Source organism: Eriocheir sinensis, chromosome 10, assembly GCF_024679095.1.
Source record: "Eriocheir sinensis breed Jianghai 21 chromosome 10, ASM2467909v1, whole genome shotgun sequence".
Lineage (NCBI taxonomy): Eukaryota > Metazoa > Arthropoda > Malacostraca > Decapoda > Varunidae > Eriocheir > Eriocheir sinensis.
This window is the reverse complement of record NC_066518.1, coordinates 4,719,329-4,740,832: the sequence shown is the minus strand read 5'-3', so window position 1 is coordinate 4,740,832 and position 21,504 is coordinate 4,719,329. Positions and strand designations below refer to the sequence as shown.

The following is a 21,504-nucleotide window of genomic DNA, read 5'->3' as shown; positions in this document are numbered from 1 at the left end:
AAGGATGAACAATGGTGTCCTAAGCTTTGACCTTCTGGAGGCCAGTTGGGCTGGACCCTGGGGTGAGGTCACGTCAGGGTAAGGGATTAACAAATGTGTGACTTAAGCTTTGGCCTTGGGGAGGCCACGTGACCTTGACCCTGCGGTGCGGTGACACTAAAGTAGTGTGAGGTGATTCAGGACAAAGAGGGGTTGGCAGTTTGCCACTTGTCAAAAGCAAAAAAGCAGAAAAAAAATCTTAAGGCTAATGAGTCAAAAATATTTGTACTTGGATTCGTGTACAGTACAAAAACTCTTACTTGGATTCGTGATATCGCAATGTAATCACGCTCGGACTCGAGTACGAAGAAAATGTACTTAACCCAAGCCTGATATTTACTGCCCTCCCAAACATTTATTAACTGACTACACCCCCATTCCTTCACTATAACTAGCTACTCCATTTACTATCCATATCAGACCCTATGACATACCGTTTTTCGCAAATATCTTTCAAACGAAGACTCGGATCAGCATGGGGCTTTGGCACGGATTGCTTCACACACATCGCTACTTTTTATCGCTATTGTGCAATGCCAGATGCAGTTAATTATGGCGTTTACTCGTGACTGTGATGGCAAAACCTGCGTGAGCCACTTACACATTCGAACAAGTGAGGCGTGACGTATTTGTGACGTGTATCCACCACCTCCCTCCACCCCTGGCTTCCCCTACTCCCACCCTCCTCCTTCTCCCCGCACTCTCTCCCCCCGCCCTCTTTCTCCCCCATACCTCCCCCTCCCCCCCCCCTCTCTCTCACTTGCGATGTACACGAGATATGAATACATGCACACGTATGACTTGAATTAATGGTAGATAAATATAAATTATATGAAGTCTGCATCAGCATCAACAGTGATGACGAGGATGACCTGTTTGTCGATGGTGATGAATTTTGAAGTAACATATGTGGTCAGTTATTTACATTATTAATCCACCCATCATATACTCGCTGTCTATTTTTGTGTGCTATGACTTTTTAACATAGCTATCTACATGAACACACATCGTATAGCAGTCTTTTCCTAATATCCGAAGAAAATTTTCATATATTTCTCCAATTTCGTTTCACGTTTTTACTCTGCAATAAATTCCCGCCTCAATTCCATCCTTATTCCTTTCCGCCTCTTTCGCGATTTCCTATAAATGATCAAGCGTCAGCTGCGTGCTTCATCCCATCATACGCTCAACGTAACCTTTGGGAAGGAGGGTCATATACTCGTACAACTTTCAATGGTTGTATAATTGCCAAACAAACCTCATACAGCACTTAAGCAACATCCAGTTACGGTGGAACAGGAATCAGGGTCGTGTGCATAAAACACCCTACCATACTTGGCATATACTTTGGAGTTATCCGCCATTATAGAAAAGTCATATGCGTGCAAAGCACCGAGAGAGAGAGAGAGAGAGAGATGGGGGGGGGGGGGGGGGCAGGTATGGGGGAGAAAGAGGGGGGGAGGAGAGTAGGGATGGACAAGTACCGTTAATTTGAGTACCGGTAGTACCGGTACCGAAAACTCAGGTACCGTTAGTACCGGTACCGGTACCGAAACCCGAAGGAGTATTTTCTATGACTGAGTATGATCTCTATGACTGCAATCTGGTACCGGTAACGAGCAATCTGGGACCGGTACCGTACCGTTTAGCTGGTACCGTTAGTACCGGTACTGGTACCGGTACCTGCCCACCCCTAGGAGAGGGTGCGGGGGAGGAGGAGGGTTGGAGGGAGGGAAAGGGAGGGGTGGGAGTAGGGGAAGCCAGGGGTGGAGGGAGGTGGTGGATACACGTCACAAATACGTCACGCCTCACTTGTTCGAATGTGTAAGTGGCTCACGCAGGTTTTGCCATCACAGTCACGAGCAAACGCCGTAATTAACCGCATCTGGCAATGCACAATAGCGTCAAAAATTAGCGGAGTGTGTGAAGCAATCTGTGCCAAAGTCCCATGTGGATCCGAGTCTTCGTTTGATAGATATTTGCGAAAAACGGCATGTCATGGGGTATGATATGGATAGTAGCCTCCTTGCCCGTTCATGTTTGCTCGCTGATCGATCGTTCCATCCCAAAGGCTGCACAGTCTTTGTTCCAGCCATACCCTGCCGACTCACCCCGCACCTCCGTTGGCTTCTTCCCTTTCATTCTTCACTACATTCCCTGTTCGGTTCATCTCCACCCTCCCCTGAACCACAAAGTACTCAGTGGTCGAAATGTGAAAGTTTTACTTTATTGGGAATTCTAAATAAGATGGCATAGTTACGACCCAGTACTTACATAATTATGCATATAAATGTATAGTTGTCACAAAGCAATATGAAGTTCAAAGATGAAAATCTGATTGCATACTCGAGCAGAGGCGTCACGTGCTCACAAGGTCACTCATTTGGTGTTGCAAGGTTACTAATTACAAGCTTACTACCACCGATGTTACAGGGTCGGGGGTTGGTACAAGGAAGATCCGTGGGGCTTCCCTTATCTAGGAGCAGGGACTGGGGGGTGAATTTCCCCGAGGAAGTCTGCGATTGCTCCAGGCCAATTGTATACAACTCTAACCCCCTTTATTACGCACACACCTCACGCTGTTTGTATATCCACACACGTGTACACACAACAACATATTACCTCTCCACGCTGCCGCTTCACTGGCGCCTGTGTGGTGTTGTTCCTGCCCTTCGCTTGTCTCTGGTCCACGAGCTGTTTCCTCAACGCCCGTCCCTCCTAGCCAGTGTCCGGCGCTCCACTAGGGCTGAGCTGCAGGCCGGGGGGGTGGCGGGACCCCTGAGCTGAACTTGAGTCGAGTCCTCAAACCACCGAAATGAAACATTTTGGTGTTTATCGCGGGTGTGTTGCAGTTTTAGTCCCATGTCACCCCAGCTATTGTGTTGGCATGCATGTTTGTATGGGTTCGTTTCCTTCTCGTTATACGATTCATATGTAGAGTGTATAAATGTTTAAATGACAATGAACTGGCAATCAAAGTGTGTGTGTGTGTGTGTGTGTGTGTGTGTGTGTGTTGCTTGATTTTTATGGAGTCTAGGGCTGGTGGCACATATGTTTGATGCAAAGTTTTATTCTTTTAATAATGAATACGACAACTGTGGTCAATTAACTTTCAATATCTCTTCCTATCTATTTCTGTATATCTATCTATCCAATAATCAATCAGTGTTGGCGAATGAGTCTTTCGTGGATGGCCGGGCGGTCGTTGGATATTTATCTACCTCTTTATTATGTCTTTGTAGCAAACTGAGCATGGGAGGGCCCCGGCCCATCCATGCAGCATCATCAGGCCGATCACGCCAAGGCCATTATATCTTTGTGTACCTATTTTCTCGTAGCAAAATGAGGGCTAGGGGGCTGGGGGTTGCCGGCAGTCCCCGCAGCATCAGCAGGCCAAGATAACGCCAAGGCCATTATTGCCACTTCATCCTCCGCGCGTCGGCGGGACACACGGCGCTTATGATGGATCCGCGGCGGCCCGGCGCATGACAAGGCGGAGGGATGAGTCTGACTACGCGGGGAACTGATCTAAAATTGCCAATTTCTTACTTGAACGATTCCTTGTCGCTCCGGGGAGTGCAGGGGGGAGGAGGTCAACGAGGTCGTCCAATCACGTGAGAGTAATTGAATGTTTCCGCGGTGACGCCACGACACCCGCGCCGACGACGGAGGATTCCAGAGAGAATACTTTTTATTTTTTATTAAACGTTCGCCCGCGGAAAATAATCTTCGCCGCCCCAGAATTGGAAAGCTATCCAATGTTGGACCGACTCCAAACTGAATTCCACCATGTCCCGCCGCGAGCCACGGCCATGCACGCCCCCCCCCGCCCCCCCCCGTGACCTCCAGGGGAGAGAGGGGATTATCAACACCCAGGCGATTAAAACTTGCTACAAGCCCATAAAAGGCGAATTTTCACCAATGAAAATTTGTCCCCAATCACTGTTCGGTGTGTGTGTGTGTGTGTGTGTGTGTGTGTTGATAACCCACCGATAAGGACTCTCTCTCTCTCTCTCTCTCTCTCTCTCACACACACACACACACACACACACACACACACACACACACACACACACACACACAAACACACACACGCACACACATACAAGCCTCAGTATACACTTACCATATAAATCACGAATACCTAATTGAGTAAAAAAACACTAAAAATAAGATAAAAATGGTGACCAACGTACAAAACCTTGATATTTAGGTTAGTCAGTGGGCACAACACTAAACTAAGGAACCACTAAACGGTCATGATACACAACTGGAAAAAAAGCATCATATATATTTATAACTCTGAGGATCATCTACATTAGTCGTCCCTGGAGTGACAGACAACCCACGGCGGGGCGGCGGTGAGGCTCTGATGCGCGGCTCTGAATGAAGGTGCCGAAGGCTTTATTTGGTGAGTGAGGGAGGAGAAAACAAGTCTCAGAGCCGATTTCACAGTCCAACACAGTGGCTTTGTAATCGCCCCAACCAAACTAATCTTATACACTCCACAATGGTTAGATTTTCGATGCAAGACCAGATACACAAGAGGCTTCCCGTATGGTTCCCTCAAATTTCTCTACTTAAACATGAACACAATACACTACACAAGGAATTTTCGAAGTCTTTGGTTTTGGTTTGGAGGCTTACTAACTCATCATGTCGAACTGTGAGAATGGCCCTTAATAAAGTACAATGCAAATCAACGATGAATCCTGCCAAGATTCACACGAAGCAGCGAAACAACACACTTATTCTAGGATATGGCAAACATTTTTTGACACGTTTCTCTTAAAAAAAGTAAAGTGTCATTTTTCACCCTTTTCGTCACTTCAGAGGACACACCGAAGTCACTGTTTTCTGAGAGCGTTGCGATACTGACAGAGATGATGCCAGTTTGTGAGGAGAACTTTCAAGGAGAGGAGCACACAACGTTAGCGAAGTTCTATTACAATTACATGTCAGAAGTATCGGAGATTGTTGGTTTGAAAATCGCGTGTCACAAGATTTTCAGGTGAGTTTCTTTGATTTCCTTTGTTCTCGTTCAGATGAGTCGCGTTGGTGTTCCTTCCTCTTCCTGGTCAGAGCTGTGAGTGCACTGTTGGTCTTGCTTCCGACAATTAGACAAAATAAAAATGCTAACTCTTGGTAATAGGACCGCATTGAAAAGTACTACTCCGACTTTCCAACGAAGCCTAAATGATGGTAAAAGGTTGGAAAGTTTCGTTTAGTCGGCGCAACATCTGTGGTCATATGCCGGAGAGAGACAGAAGGGGAATAAATGATGATAACAACTCAATCACTTTTTTTCTTTACAGCATTGAAGGCAGCACAAGGGCACCAAAAACAGAAAACAAAGAAAGATCGCCTAAATAATATAGTAACTTAACCCCTTCCAAAGAGTAACCATAGTCCAGCAAAAACAGTTGAAACATTAAGGATTTGACGAAGGTTGTTGGTGGCGGGGAGAGAGAGAAGTCGGGAGTCGGGAGTGTCTCATAACGATGCGGTCCTATTATCTAAAGTATACAATTCCATACCATTCGACTCTTCCCTTAAGATTCCGATGAACGATGAGTATATAGTATCACTGCTTTTCATCTTCCATCCGCAGCGGAGAGGAACACAGAGCGGCTGAAGGAATTGACACGCTCCGCGCCGCATATCCTCATCCCTTTGTTTACAGTGAATGATGACAGTGGGTTGGTGCTGTGATTTCTCTTTTGCACCGTTCTCAAGCGTCTTAAAATCAACTTGTGCAATGGTTTCTCTGTCCGTGGAGGCTTTGGCAGAGTTCTCAAATGTCTTACAATAACCTGGGCTGGAGATTTCTGTTTCGCACTGGCCTCAAGTGTCTTAAAATGAACTGTGGTGTTGGTTTACCTCTCTGGAGACTTTCACAACGTCCTCAAGCGTCTTATTACTTCGTGTGGAGGCGGCGAGGGCATGGCGGCAACGTGACACACAAGCCGAGCAGCCACCGGATCGAAGCTTCGGAACACTCGAGCAAACTGAAGCATCATAACATAAGTATGTCTTCTAGTCCTCCATCTTCTGACTCTTTTCACTTCTATCTTTCTTACACTGGTTCATTTTAAGTCTCTCCGTCCGTTATCCGTTACTTTATTTCCTCTTGCAGTTTCCCTATGTTCTTATGTTCTTATGTTCTCTTCGTTTTCCTCCTCCCTTGCAGACGCCCTTCAGGTATCACGCTCGTCTCCTGCTCCTGCTGTGCTTGCTGCGGAGAATCAGCTGAGTTCGACCGGGATGTCTGCCCTGCCGCGATGCTGACTGGCCAGGAAGGAGACTGCAGGGGGAAGAGAGGGGGGTTGTTATCAGTCACGGTAATGAGTGTGTGTCGCAGGAAAACTAATTAAGCTTCATGCAGGCAGCGGAAGGGAAGGTATAATGAAGCCGCGTCTCTTGGGTGTCAGGAGGAGAGGAGAGGAGAGAGAGGCGGTGCGCAGGAACGTTGTAGCGAAGCGAAACTATAATCTCGAGAAGGGTAAACGCCAGCTAATTGAATACAAACACAGCTTCCTCGCTTGGCAGAAAAAACACGTGGCGTCAAGAAGATGGTTTTCGTGGAGTTTTTTTTTTTCTCCCTCCTCCTCCTTGTGGCTTTTCATGCGGGGCTGTGGGGGGGCTTGGAGGAGGGTGGGAGGCTACAGGCGTGCTTGATGGTGACTGACTAGCACGTAAGCGGGAGATGGATGTGTGAAGGTTGCTGATGGCGCCTGATTTGGACTAAGTTAAGCCAGTGACAAATACTATATAACCATAACAACAGAAATAACAAAACAAAATAACAAGGACAACAGCTACTACTACTACTACTACTACCATATACTACTATTGTTATAATCTATTTCTTTTTTCCTTTTTTTAGTACAGCATCTACTACTACTACTACTACTACTACTACTACTACTATTACTACTACTACCACTACTACTACTACTGTTACTACCACTATACTACTACTACTACTACTACTACTACTACTACTACTACAACCATTCTCAATTCAGAGGGCTACGAGCAGTGAATGATTGGGAAGGAAGGAATCTTTTGGGTGTTGGTTGAATGCAAGAGGCGGAACATAATCAGAAAACAAACATAGGCTACCAAACACCCTTTTCCTACCCGTCTCAATGCATGTGTGTGTACGACTCCGCCCTTCAATTACTATGCTCGTAGGGTTAACACAAAAGGCTCATTCCTATTCTCGAGTACCGGTGTAGGAAATAAATGAGGGTGGAAAGATAACTGAGAGAAAGAGAAGTAAAGTAAAAAAAGCCATCTTATGAATGAAAGGAGACGTGAAATTCTAACATCCGTGTACTTACTCCATTCATCTGTGAAGCGTGCGAGAACAGAGCGGGAGGGAAGGAGGAAATGAAGTGGGGATGAGGGGTAAGGAGGAGCAGGAGGAGGAGGAGGAGGAGGAGGAAGAAGAGGGAGGGGGGAGAGAAAGGAGAGGGAAAGGTGGTAGGTAAACGGAAAAAAGACGGAGAGTGCGAAATGAAGAGAAGAAAAGGAAGGAGAGAGGGAGGAAAGAAAGGCGGGGAGGCGGGGAGAAGGAGAGAAGGATTGGGAAGGAAGAGAAGGAAGAATGAAAGGGGGAAAGGCGGGGAGGAGGAGAGAAGGATTGGGAAGGAAGAGAAGGAAGAAAGAAAGAGGGAAAGGCGGGGAAGAGGAGAGAAGGATTGGGAAGGAAGAGAGGGAAGAAGGGATACGAATAGAGGAAGAAGTGGAAGTAGGAAAGGAAGAAAAGTGGAGAGAATGAAGGGGTGGCGAAGGGAAGATAGACAGATAGATAAAGAAATAATAAAAAAAAGTGATGATGGGGAGGGAAAGGGAGGAGAGGAGAATAGAAACAAGGGGGAAAGGGAGGGAAAAATTGGTTAGTAAACGCTTATACCAGACTGTAATTAGTCAAGCTATGGCAAATATCTTCCATCAAGGACAATACTATAATCACTATCGTTCAAGGTGTGTGGTGGTGATTGTGGTGTGGTGTGGTGTAGTATGGTGATGTGTGGTGTGGTGTGGTGCGGTGTGGTGTGGTCTCGTGTGGCTCACCGCTGGGTATGTGAGGCTGTGAGCTTTGTGTGGTGTCTGTCTGTGTTTGTGAAGGTTGGGGAGAAGGTAATGTTTGTTCGGGGAGGTTAGACATTTCTGAGAAGGAGGACAGAGGGTGAATATCTAGTTCTCCGGAGTTGCTCGTCTTAACCGACTGGCCTTGTATATCTTTGTGTGTCTGTACATAAAGGGAAGAAAGTACTTTTTGTCTTGCTTTGTTACTGTGTGCGTCTGTAAAGGCTGGAGAGGAAGTATTCCCAGTATGCGGGGAGGCTTTGTATCTGTATGTATGTCTGTACAGTCTGGGGGCGTAGGTACTCACTGTCTTGTTGGCCGCACGTGGGCCCCAGCCAGCCCGGGGCGCAGGAGCAGTGGCCGCTTACTGGGTGGCAGCTACCCCCGTGGTGGCACTGACACGCCTCGCGGCACCCCGGCCCGTACCGCCCCGTGCCGCACGCTGCAACGCACACACACACACACACACACACACACACACACACACACACACACACACACACACACACACACACGTAGTTAGTTTATTGGCCATATGAAGTACATTACATTTTGCAATAAAACACAATACACATTCTATCTGTTTGGTATTCTTTATACATTTACAAGTTTTTTAATTTACTTTGGTGTATACCATTTATGAATAAAGCGACAATTTCTTAGCCTAGTACTGTTTTCATCAATATAACAGCCCTCCCCACCTCTTTCCCATGATTAATTAATAATGCTAGTAATAAGCTCTCACAACTCGAAACTTATACTAGAAAAATCAAATAAAACTGACATTCTTTAGTCATTCCATGATTGGCTCCGCGCCCATGGGAGGAAAATAGTACCGTGCTGTGCGTAAATACACACGCACTGCAGCGCCAAGCGAACGAACACTGGCGTGGCTAGGCGGGACGTTCAAGACAGAAAACAGAAAAGTCGTGATGGAGACGCACCACACTGGATTTGAAGCAAGTGGAGACTGAGGGACAGAGGTGCATGAGAGGGGGAGGAAGGAGGAAGCGAGGAGGCAGTGCATTTATCACTCACGCGTGTCACAGTTCCGCCCCTGGAAGCCGGCTGGACAGAGGCACTCCCCAGTCTGGTGGTGGCACGGGTACTCCCCACACTCACTCTCACTCTGGCAGTGCAGGCCATACTTTCCTGCGGGGACGAGAAAGAAGCGTACAATTAAACCGCGCGTGATTGTTCATTATCTCACCTGGAACATTAACTTCCGGGCCTTCGGGAGTCACGCAAAACTTAATGGTCATGGCTGAGTCACCTGGCGGACAGGTCTGGCTGCAGGTCTCGCCGGTGTAGCCCGGGGCGCAGCGGCACTGGCCGGTCTTGTGGTCACAGGTGGCACCGTTGTGACAGTTGCACACTCCCACGCAGGACGCGCCGTAGAAACCTTTAGGACAATCTGGAGGGAGGGAAAGTTAGGTTTCGTGAAGATCCGGATACAAACACGGCGGTTTTTCCACACCGGGGTAGTGTCTGTTTTCAAGGTAACACTCATGACCGATGCAGAAATCATTAGAAAAATGTATATTCAATTAAGATTTACAACCCGGGAAGAAAATACCCCACATACGAGTTGAAAATGTTGTTCCCTCACAGCTCCCGGCGGTGCTACTCACCCAGTTCACAGAATCGGCCGTAGTGCCCGGCACCACACTGGCAGCAGCCGGAAAAGCGGTCACAGGACACATTGTGGTGACAGGCACAGTCGAGGAGGCAATTGGGTCCGTAGCGGCCGGGGCTACACGGCTGGCTGCAATCTGGCCCAGTCCAGCCAAGGCCGCACCGACACTCACCGGTCGCTGCAACACAAGAGTTGTAGATCGAAAGAAACAAATGAACGATAGAAAACTGCCATTTTTGGGCAACAACTGTACAGCACACTATCTCAGTTGATACAGGCGGGCTGCCTATACAATGCAAGGTGATGAGAATTGAGAAAAGTTATTGAAATAAAGAAAATGCAAGAATATAATAAAGTCTTGACATTAACCTGGGTGGCAGATGGCGTCATTTTTACAGCTGCACTTGAAGGCACAGCCGAGGCCCCAAGTGCTGACGGGGCAGGAGTCCTGGCAGCGGGCACCCCTGTACCCCGAGGGGCACTGGCACTCCCCGTCCGCCGAGCACACGCCGCCGTGCTCACAGTGGCACGTCTGGCGGGGAACACGAGGCAATATTGTCACCTTTCACTACCATGAGATTAAATTTACTGCCACAGGTGCCACGGGATTTTATAAAAAAATTACCGTCCTAGAATATATTCAAAGGAATGATTACTGGGTGTTCGTCGCAATGGCCGCCTCACCTCGTTGCAGCTGGGGCCGTAGGTGCTGGGCGGGCAGGGCAGGGAGCAGGTGGGGCCGTAGAAGCCTTCCGAACAATGGCACTGGCCGCTCACCGGGTCACACGAACCGCCGTTGCTGCACTTACATTTCTGTGAGGAAGAGAACAAGGCCGTCTGGCGATCACGTTCAGTCTCCCTCACACACACACACACACACACACACACACACACACACACACACACACACACACACACACACGCACTGACACACACAAAGCCACACCGTCGGTACTCTGCGACACAATGTATAAAATACCAAGTTTTTACGCCCATCCTGCCTTCTTGTTTCTGTGTGGCCTTTTATCAGAGGAACAAGTCCGCTCTCACAGTCTTGCCGCACCCATTGTGGTACTTTCCGGGTCCTCCGCCCATCCCCGCGGCCGTTGAGTCGCTTTTAATGTAATCTAATCGCCACGCGGGGTCTGAATGGGTTACTCTTTACCTTTGCGCTGAACCATTGAAAGTCTTATCTTTAATTGCCAGAAAAACCGATCCGACAGCGCGCCGATACTGTTAACCTTCAGAATTCTGGCCGTCCTTCCAGAGATTATACCCTCGCCCCTCTTAGTTTATTTTTATCCCACTGCACCACACGGCAACACATACCCCGAACCTCTGATGGTATGCTGTGAGTCACGTGTAACTCTCAGTATCCAAACAACCACCTGTCCTTACCTGTTTACAGTCGACGCCGTATCGCCCCTTGAGGCAGTTCCAGCGGCACTTACGGCCCCGGAGACCCGCCGGGCAGAAACACTCGCCGGAGACAGGGTCACACAGGGAGGAGCCCACACACTGGCACTTCTCCTGGCACTCGTTCCCCCAGTGGCCGTCGGAACAGACTGTGGGACGAGATTACATTTTGAGGAATTATAGTTGTTTTAGTCAGATGAAGTTGGCTGTGATGTCAAGTTATGCGTCATATCGGGGACAAGCTGGGAGCGTCACGCAACAGCCAAGGCACAACACGGCGTCCCCAGTGCCAGGTAAGGTCACTCAGTACTCACACTCGTGGCACTGCGGACCCTGGCGGCCGGGCGGGCAGGTGCAGGCGCCGGTCACGTGGTCGCAGGGTTGCCCCTCCTCACACTGGCAGGAAGACGCGCAGCCTTCGCCGTAGGTTCCGACGGGGCACACTGTGGGACCAAGGCGATGACTGACGACACAGCACATAACTATTTACTTCCGTCTTATCTTGGTACGTACCTGACTTGTTTAATAATGCCTTAATATCATCGTGAGTAAAACGGATTCATGTGATGATCCAAAAACGTACCTTAAAAATAAACACTGGATTTCATGCACGGTTTGTTAACTAAGTAATGACAACCACAAAACAGTTCATGGAATTCAGCTATGTGTTCAAAGCCATTCTCTCTCTCTCTCTCTCTCTCTCTCTCTCTCTCTCTCTCTCTCTCTCTCTCTCTCTCTCTCTCTCTCTCTCTCTCTCTCTCTCTCTCTCTCTCTCTCTCTCTCTCTCTCTCTCTCTCTCTCAATGTGTGTGTCTGTCTGCATTAAGGGTTTGCTCACCACTTTGGCTTCGTTCGTAGATCACAAAAAAACTCACCCAATTGGCATTTTTCGCCGTGGAAGCCCGGGGGACACTTGCACTCCCCGGTGACATGGTGGCACTGACTCCCGTGCTCGCAGGAACACGCCTCCTGGCACCCCGGGCCCCAGAAACCTGCAACGAGGCACAAGGCGGCGATCTAGCTTCCCGAGGGCGTGAAGGTGTGTCGCTAGTGACGGTGCGGCGGCTATTTTAAATTAGGCCACAAGTTATTTAATAAGAAAATGTAAGAAAATATTGGTGATGTGGGAGAACTTTAATTTATTTTACTTAATTTTGACACGAAGCTACTATTTTTTTTTTTTTTTTAGATTCTATTCATTTTTGAGCTCCGCGAGTGTCTAATATGCAAGCCTTTGTATAAGAAAACTTTAGTACAATCTTTCCTTGAAAGGCTTCATGCCTTGGTTTGGAAGACGTCAACATAAAGCCGCAAGGGAAGGGGCGCGGGCAGCCAGTGTCGTTGTGCTGTAACTCCTGAGAGTGTCTGCCAGAGTGTTCGCTGAGCGTTATCACAGCGGGAAGCAATGCTTGTGTGTAGGTTCTCACCTTGGTGGCACGGCTTGTGACACAGGTGTCCACGCCAGCCTGGGCCGCACTCACAGGTGCCCGAGGCGGCGTCACAGCGGCCGTCGTGCTGACAGTGGTCGTCCGTCACACACGCGCCGGAACCCTCAACGCTCGGCAACGGCACAAAGGCTACGGAAGACCCAAGGCAACGATGTGAATCTCTGACAATGGTGCACAGATAATTGTGGAAGGACTTGCATTATCAATGTGAATTGTAAATTCATTGCTGTTGTGAAACAAATATGTGTGTGGCGTTGTCAAGTGATGTGTCAGCTGGAAGACAACAAGTAATCCTGAAGATGTGACGCTGAAGGTGCAGTTACTTAGTCTATATCAAACACACAAATGAGAGGCGAGGCTGAGCACGCCGTGACGCTCACTTGTCTCGCAGAAGGCGCCGGCAAACCCTGGCTGGCAGAGGCACGCGCCGGTGTCGTGCTGGCAGGTTCCGCCGTGCTGACACAGGCAGCTGTGCTGACACCCGAAGCCGTACGTGCCCTCTGGACACCGGTCTTGACAGGTGGTGCCGGCGTAGCCCGGCGGACACACACAGGCACCAGACACTCGGTCGCATGTGCCACCGTTGTAACAAAGGCACTGGTTCTGGCAGTCGGTGCCCCAGCGGTCAATCGGGCACACTGAGGGAGATGCATCGTTGACTGCACTGCGCCTCTGCCTTCACGCGGCATTAAATAAAATAAATAATATAAACTTGGACATTGGATCAATTTATCAAGAAGGCGGCGGGACTCACCCTTGGAGCAGTGCGGCCCGTACTTCCCCGGCGGACACAGACAGGCGCCCGTGGCAGGGTCACAGGTGGCGCCGATGCCACAGCCGCAGCGGTGCCGACACTCGGGGCCCCAGTAACCTTCGGGGCACGGACGGGAGCAGAAGGTGCCGTGCCAGCCTGCGGGTGGAGGAGGGCGAGGGTTAAAAGAGGGAAGCACCAGTGAGGGTCTACGTCTCCACGGAAGCTGTACACGGTTGTGTGAAACATTTAAGCATGTATGAGGTCGGAAAACCCTTGCTCTAAAAAAACATCTGTCGCAAAAAATATTGAATTTTTCATACACATCTAACATTATGATTTATAAAGTCAGACAAATGGAAGGAGTGGGCGTGGCGTCACCTGGCTGGCACATGCAGGCGCCAGAGATGTGGTCGCACTTTGCTCCGTTGGCGCAGCTGCAGTTCATGGCGCACCCGGCCCCGTAGCGTCCCGCCTCGCATGCTGCCGACGAGAACACGAGTTACTCGAGAGTCTTTCCCGACCGTGTTAGGCACCACAACCCCAGCCAGGGCGGGGCGAAGACAGACACTCACGGAGCTGGCACTGGGGTCCTCGCCAGCCGGGGGCGCAGGTGCACTCGCCGCTCACACGATCACACCGGCCGCTGTTGCAGTCACACATGTGCACGCAGTCCTGTCCGTAGCGTCCCAGGGGGCAGGGCTGGCTGCAGCTGGGGCCCGTGAAGCCTGGCAAACACTCGCACCTGTGGAGAAAGCATCAAGTGCATGGAGGGCAAGCAAAGACTCCACCGGAAAGAATTCACAAAACTACGATACAATACGCTATACATGCAACTTCAGGCACGGGGAGGGTATGAAGAACCGACCTGCCGGTTATGTGGTGACAGGTCGCTCCGTTGAGGCAGCTGCAGGTGTCGCGGCAACCCACGCCGAACCTGCCCGGCGGACACCTCGTCTCGCACGCCGGACCCTGCAAGCACACGCATGAGTCTCGATTTATCTGAGTGTCGCTCATGTCACCACCACCTGCTTCTCCGCCTAAAGAAGCACACGCATCCACATTTATGACCTTCTCTCCCTGCAATTGTTTATAGATGCATGATATATTATAGGTGTTACTGAAGGGGGGAGGGGAGATGAGGAGAAGGATAACACCAAGCAAGGAAGATCGTGATTAGGAAGATTTTTTTTTTTGGGGGGGGGGCATCAGCCGATCGTGGCTATTAGACCAGCAGGAAGAAGAGGAGATTCAGAAGGAGGAGGAGGAGGAGGAGGAGGAGGAGGCAGTCGTGAGGGAGTAGCAGGAGCAAAAGAAGAGGGGAGAACGGGGGGGTGGGTGGGTGGGGGGGGGAGGAAGGAAAAGGAGCAGTATTCATGAACAGAGAGTGAGGGGTACTGACGACGTATCCGGGCAGACAGTGGCACTTCCCGTTGACGCGGTCACACGAGGCACCATTCTGGCACTGGCACTCCAGGAGGCAGCTCTCCCCCCACCGCCCCGGGGCACAGACTGGCGGGGCGAAGAACAGGTGAGTCACATAAACAAAAAGATATAAGTAAACAAGTAAAAAAGAAAATAGCAATAAGTTTATTTTCTATTGTTTTGTGACGCTCTGCAACAAACAAACCAGTAAAACAAAAAAGAGTGGTTGAGAAAATAAGTAAATAGCAACAAGTTCATCTTTATTTTATGATCTTATGCAGCAAACAAGCCAATAAAACACACGAAAAAAAAGACTAATTTTTTCTCGTGGAAGTTGTTATTCTTTTGGTAACGTTGAGGAGGGTAAGGGGTGTGTGTGGAGAGGGGGGGGGGGAGGGGGCAGCACACACGATACCCACGTTACCAGATTATCTTACTCAGCATATTGTAGTACTTGACGATTCCTGACCCAAAACCGTCACTCCCACACAAATATCGACATCTAACTAAAGACATTGTTAAAACCGTAAATTATCGATATCATTTTGCAATAGTTATGCGTCAGAAACCGGAAAATATATACAGTCTGCTGAGTACGATGGTCTGTGGAAGTAGGCGTAATAATGGAGATATTAACGGCGTGAGTAAATGGTTATGAGGGTAATACTTGTGTTAATGGTGGTGGCAATGATAGTGGTGATGGTGGTGGTGGTGTCAACGCTGGGCTCCGTCACACTCACCCTGGAGGCAGCTGGGTCCGTGGGTGCCGGCGGGACAGAGACACTCGCCGTTGGTGGGGTCGCACGGCCGCCGCCCACACATGCACGCCTTCATGCACCCGGGGCCGTAGTGACCTTGCTCGCATCCTGCACGGAACGAGGGGAGGGAAGGAAAGAAGGTTCAATAAGTCCGCCCGATGTTTTTCTTTTCTTCTTTCCGTCTGTTTCTTAGCTCTTTAGTCTCATCTGTTGTGCCGTTAAGCCGTCTCGAAAAGTTTAGGTCACTCATATTTGTAACTTGAATGAAATGTGTCGTTTAGTTTTGTTCACTGCTCATTACCCAGTTAAGGCTGTAGTTTTGTTTTGTGTAAGATTTCAAACTCTCTCGTATCCAATCTGACTGCAAACTGTCTCAGAATATTCATCTTACGCATATTCCGATATAGATTTAGAATGCGTCGCTTTAATTTTGTTCATCACTCATTACGCGGTTAAGCCTGTAGTTTTGTTTTGTGTAAGATTTCAAACTCTCTCACACCCATTCTGACTGCAAACTGTCTCAGAATATTCATCTTACGCATATTCCGATGTAGATGTAGAATGCGTCGCTTTACTTTTTCTTCCCGCCCCTTCCCCGTTAAAGCCGCGGTTCTCGTGTAGCCTACGCGTCTGGGCTTCTTCATGTTCCCGCTGATTGACGTTTTCCATTTCCCCGCCTCGGAGCTGCTTTGTGCGCCTCACGAGAACTGTCACTTCCATATCTTCATAAGTTATTTGTCTTTTCCGGCAGCTTGTCAGGATTTCGAATTACGGAGAATCAAAGCCTCTTGTCACACACACAAAAGAATGACATTTGTCTCGCTTCCACATCGTCTTACTTCAGTCCCACACATGTAGTACTTCTTACCGTTTATCTTTGACGCTAAGGAACAGATTAGTAGACAAAAATGAGTTTATTATACATTTTTTTCGTGACGCTATGCAACAACCAAGTGGAACAAAAAGACTATATAGTGTAAGTGTTTTTTCGTGCAAATAGTTATTGTTGAGGGCAGCAGCACACGCAGAAGGCGCCCCAAGGTAGGACTGTAACCACACCCAAAAAACATTGACCACCATATGAACGCTAGAATTAAGAATGAGCGAAATCTATAGAGGACGTAAGTAGGATGATGCGAACTGTAAAAAGATTAATGGCATAAGACTGTTTTCATAATCCTTCAAGTTGTGGGTTAGCGTTTACATCCTTGGCTATCCTTACCGCGTTTCCTTACCTTCCATGGGGATAACACTAGTCTGCACTATTCACTTTCGCCTCTTTGGGTTAACATCTGTATCACCTCTAGTCTTGTCATGCACACTATCTCGTCCTTTTTCTACTTCTCTCATTGCTGTCACGTTCATTTTCTCTTTCTCGGCGTCTCAGGCGTTTGGGGGATGCTGAACAGGTGGCTTATAGCGTCCGCACCTCTCCCTCTCTACCTGGTTCATCTCTTATAATTCTACTGCTACTACTACTACTACTACTGCTACTACTACTACTACTACTACTACTACTACTTTTTTTTTTACATCAAAGGTCACGGCTCAAGGGCAACAATGAGTACAAAAAAAAGCCAGCTACTCGCCGCTCCCTACTACTACTACTACTACTACTACTACTACTACTACTACTTCTACTACTACCGCCACCACAGGAAGAGAGAAACGGTGGCATTCGCGCATCAATGAAAAAAAAAAAGTGTCTGTGCGTCTGTTTTGAAAGTAACTTGACATTTACTTCACGTTTCAGAATCACGGGAAGACAGGAAACAAGGCTGCCAGTACAAGGGCTTACTGGGGAAAAAGAAGACAGAGGAGGAGAGAACATTCGTCATTTCTCGGAACACATGACTGGAGAGGATGTACGACTCTTTCACCCGCATTTTCAGACGCTTTCGGCTCTTACAACGAATACTTTCAAAGGCCACAAGGAGATTAGTCGGGCGAGCGGTGAGGTCGGAGAAAGGTTAGTTATGCAAGGGTGATGGCAACAACGCGCGAGACTTCTTAACTAACACTCTTCTCCCGGGTCAATGAGATGAGTTAAATGAGTTGGCTGTCTCCTCGTGTGTCTGTTTGTTTATCCGTTTGCCTATCTGTGGGTCTGACTGCTTCTCTGTCTTTGTTTGATCTCTGTCTGTCTACTTATCTATCTGCCTGACTGCTAATTTATATGTCTGTCTGTTTATCTGTCTACTTATCTATCTGCCTGACTGCTAATTTGTGTGTCTGTCTGTTTATCTGTCTACTTATGTCCGTCTATCTGCTTCTGTCTCTGTCTGTTTTATAGGTTGTCTGCGTCTCTGTTTGCCCGAGTGCTGTTCTGTCTTCGTTTATCTGTCTATCTGTCTGTCTGTCCACTTGTCTATTTGCCTGGCTGCTTATTTGTATCTCTCTCTCTCTCTCTCTCTCTCTCTCTCTCTCTCTCTCTCTCTCTCTCTCTCTCTCTCTCTCTCTCTCTCTCTCTCTCTCATTCTCCCTCATTCTCATTCTCTCTCTCATTCTCTCCCTCATTCTCTCTCTCTCTCTCTCTCTCTCTCTCTCTCTCTCTCTCTCTCTCTCTCTCTCTCTCTCTCTCTCTCTCTCTCTCTCTCTCTCTCTCTCAGTACTCACGTTGTTCGCAGTCTGGCCCGGTGTAGCCTGAGGGGCAGTCCTTCATGCAGACCCCCGAGGCAGGGTGGCACGCCTCCCCGTTGGCACACTGGCACTCATGCATACACCCGGTGCCCCAGCGACCCGGCGGGCACTCCTCGGAGCAGTCTGACCCCACGTAGCCGGGCTTGCACTCACACACGCCGCTCTGGAGGGGGAGAAAGTCGGGGCATTTAGTTGGAAGTTAGGATGGGAAGAGTACGGTTCAGGCCATCTCAGTATGACGCTTAGAGGGCAAGAGTTGTGTTTGGCTATCGAAGTTCCACAGTCCACACAGTTTCAGAGTCCAATAGTGATACTGTTAGCGCCGAGAGCAAACTATACCCTCCATAATGGTCAGGTTCGCTACTCGGCAACAGACACTAAAAGGTTTCGGTGTTCTTTCCCTCAGAATAGATGACAAATGAAGAAGTCTGAATTCTGTTAATTCTTTTTTTTACAGCAAAGGAGACAGTTCAAGGGCAAAAGATAAGGAAACAATAATGAAACCCAGCCCCCCAGCTACTCAGTGCTTTTAATGTAAGTAAAGTATAAAGTATGAAGTGACAGGTGGAGAGGTAAAGAAACTGGATGGGGGTGAGGCAAGCGGGTATTGTACTGGAGTTCTTATATCGCTTTCCCTAACTCCCAGAAAACACGAAACTTGAACTGATGTAAAACCATTGCTATCAGTATCACTATCAGCATCACTATCAGCAAGCGGATATTGTACTGGAGTTCTTATGTCACTTTCCATTCCTTAACTCCCAGAAAACACGAAACTTGAACTGATGTAAAACCAGAGCCATCAGTATCACTATCAACATCAATATCAGCAAGCGGATATTGTACTGGAGTTCTTATATCGCTTTCCCTAACTCCCAGAAAACACGAAACTTGAACTGATGTAAAACCAGAGCCATCAGTATCTGGTGGGTTTCGTTCTCTCAGGGTCGTATTTTAAAACATTTCGTCGCCCAAGTTCACATATTTGACAAGGCTTTCGTAGGACCTGTAGGCCCTTCCAGGGGTAGTTTTATGACCCTGGTGGTAGTTTGACCTTCTTCTGTGCCATGAACCTTAAAAAACACTCATGAAAAGCAGATTGGTCCCCTCTTTGACCTTTAGAAATAGTTAATGTGAGAAGCGATGGTGTCTTAAAATACGCCCCTCAGCCCTCCTCCCCTCGGCGGACGTACCTCGGGGTGGCAGCGCGCCGTGCTCCGGGAGTCACATTTACACTGGTGGCGGCAGTTGGCGCCCCACGTGAAGTCCGGGCACGGCAGGTTGCAGGAGGAGCCGAAGCGCCCCGGGTCACACTCGCAGAAGCCGAAGAGTCTGTTGCAGCGCATGTTGGCGCACACCACGGGGCAGCGCCGCTCACACTGCTCGCCGTAGTACCCTGGACACAGCAAGGATTTGTTTACATCATATAACAGTAAATGAAACCGAACCAAGAGCTAAGCAAACACATAAACAAACAAAACAGTATAATAAGCTGCTCCTCTATGGAAGAAAACGAATGCCCCCTCTCCCATAAAATGATGAAGCTTCGTTGCAGAGGTGCTTTGATCCTCCATTTTCGAAACAGTTCAGTTGTTCGAAGGAGGAAACATAGCGGAAGGAAATAAAGTTACCAGCATGCACTGTAACAACCCCCCTCCCCAGCACCTCCATGGCATAACCAGCTGCAAGACCCCATATCACCCTCCCCTCCCCTCCCCTCCCCTCTCCCCTTTTCCGCAGCACGGAGGATATAGATGTCTGACAAGCTCTTTTCTTCCTCTGTACTACATTATATAAGGCCATTGAGATATTATGCCATTAAATGAGAGATATGCATTCACCTCCCCATTCCATTCACACACATATTGACACCCCTCCATGCACCTCCACCCCTGCCACCTGCTCCCACGCTCACCTGCCGGACACCCGTCTTGGCACACGTCGCCCGTCACACCTGGGGGACACGTGCAGTTTCCCGACACAGGCTCGCAGGTACCGCCGTTCAGGCACTCACACACCTAGGATGGGAAAAAAAAGGGGTAAAATAATATAATGTGTTTTCAAGGGAGTGTCGGCAAAGTTTCCTCCTCTCTGATACATACAAGAGCCGTGTCCCGCCCTGATAACGGGGAGGAGTGAGGGAGGGGGAGGCTGGATGACACGAGAACATCATGAAACGGAGCAGGAATATAGAGGCCGCCGGAACACATAGTCGGTGTGCCGAGGAAAAAAATGAGCATCGTGGGAGACCAGAGTAAAGTAGCGATGTTTGTACGGTAATAATGATTAAATATAGGTGTTCAGTAGTGTGGTTAAGGAGACAGACCAAGAGTTGAAAACATAACATAGAAACAAACAAAATAATCGGTAACGCTGGTACGAAAGAGAACAGGAGTGTGCGAGATAAACGAAAATGCTAACAAACTAATGATGCAGTTTAGTGGTTCAGTAGCATGGGGAAGGAGCGAGACTGAACGTAATAAAAGAAAAGAAAAAAAGTCGGTAACGCGCTGTTGCTTGAGAGAACAGAAACATACGAGATAAAAGAAAACGCCAACAAAATAATAATCAAATTTAGTGGTACAGTAGAAAGGGAAAGAACCAGACTGAACGTGATACAAAAAATAAAAAAGTCGGTAACACGCTGCTGCTTGAGAGAACAAAAACATACGAGATAAAAGAAAACGCCAACAAAATAATAATCAAATTTAGTGGTACAGTAGAAAGGGAAAGAACCAGACTGAACGTAATACAAAAAAGAAAAAAAAGAAAAATCGGTAACACGCTGGTACTTGAGAGAACAGAAACACACAAGATAAAAGAAAACGCCAACAAAATAATAATCAAATTTAGTGGTACAGTAGAAAGGGAAAGAACCAGACTGAACGTAATACAAAAAAGAAAAAAGTCGGTAACGCGCTGCTGCTTGAGAGAACTTAAACATACAAGCTAAAAGAAAACGCCAACAAAATAATGATCAAATTTAGCGGCTGAGTAGTTTGGTTGCTGACAAGTCCGGATGGCTGGCGCGACTTGCAGCTGCTCACCTCATTGCAACCGAGGCCGAAGGTGCCGGTGGAGCAGGGCAGCGAGCACGTGGGCCCCGTCTTGCCCGGGGGACACACGCAGCCGTCGGGGCCACACTCGCCGGGGCAGTCATCGCACGTCAGGGAGCAGTTGGGGCCGAAGAATCCAGTGACACATCCTGCGCCAGCGACAACATGGAATTCTCGTTTATTTAATTTCCTGTTTAGATTCACACGTTAATCCACAATGTCCCTTTTTTTTTTAATTA

At 48.4% G+C, this 21,504-nt stretch overlaps 1 protein-coding gene across 1 annotated transcript in view; it reads right to left on the bottom strand.

The window, feature by feature from the left end:
• Window positions 1-4,313: 4,313 nt before the first annotated feature.
• Window positions 4,314-21,504, bottom strand: part of LOC126996474 (multiple epidermal growth factor-like domains protein 6) — a 176,847-nt gene continuing 159,656 nt past the window's right edge. Inside the window, exons 14-35 of the mRNA XM_050856955.1 lie at window positions 21,257-21,414; window positions 20,125-20,227; window positions 19,403-19,605; window positions 18,186-18,372; window positions 15,552-15,677; window positions 14,789-14,898; window positions 14,255-14,358; window positions 13,962-14,131; window positions 13,768-13,869; window positions 13,390-13,545; window positions 13,016-13,273; window positions 12,615-12,764; window positions 12,063-12,179; window positions 11,503-11,631; window positions 11,171-11,337; window positions 10,457-10,585; window positions 10,142-10,304; window positions 9,768-9,950; window positions 9,410-9,550; window positions 9,175-9,288; window positions 8,444-8,578; window positions 4,314-6,343 (exon numbers count right to left, since the gene is read on the bottom strand). Coding sequence (XP_050712912.1) covers window positions 6,285-6,343; window positions 8,444-8,578; window positions 9,175-9,288; window positions 9,410-9,550; window positions 9,768-9,950; window positions 10,142-10,304; window positions 10,457-10,585; window positions 11,171-11,337; window positions 11,503-11,631; window positions 12,063-12,179; window positions 12,615-12,764; window positions 13,016-13,273; window positions 13,390-13,545; window positions 13,768-13,869; window positions 13,962-14,131; window positions 14,255-14,358; window positions 14,789-14,898; window positions 15,552-15,677; window positions 18,186-18,372; window positions 19,403-19,605; window positions 20,125-20,227; window positions 21,257-21,414 — 3,164 coding nt within the window. The 3' untranslated portion in view covers window positions 4,314-6,284. The remainder of the gene's footprint in view (window positions 6,344-8,443; window positions 8,579-9,174; window positions 9,289-9,409; window positions 9,551-9,767; window positions 9,951-10,141; window positions 10,305-10,456; window positions 10,586-11,170; window positions 11,338-11,502; window positions 11,632-12,062; window positions 12,180-12,614; window positions 12,765-13,015; window positions 13,274-13,389; window positions 13,546-13,767; window positions 13,870-13,961; window positions 14,132-14,254; window positions 14,359-14,788; window positions 14,899-15,551; window positions 15,678-18,185; window positions 18,373-19,402; window positions 19,606-20,124; window positions 20,228-21,256; window positions 21,415-21,504) is intronic.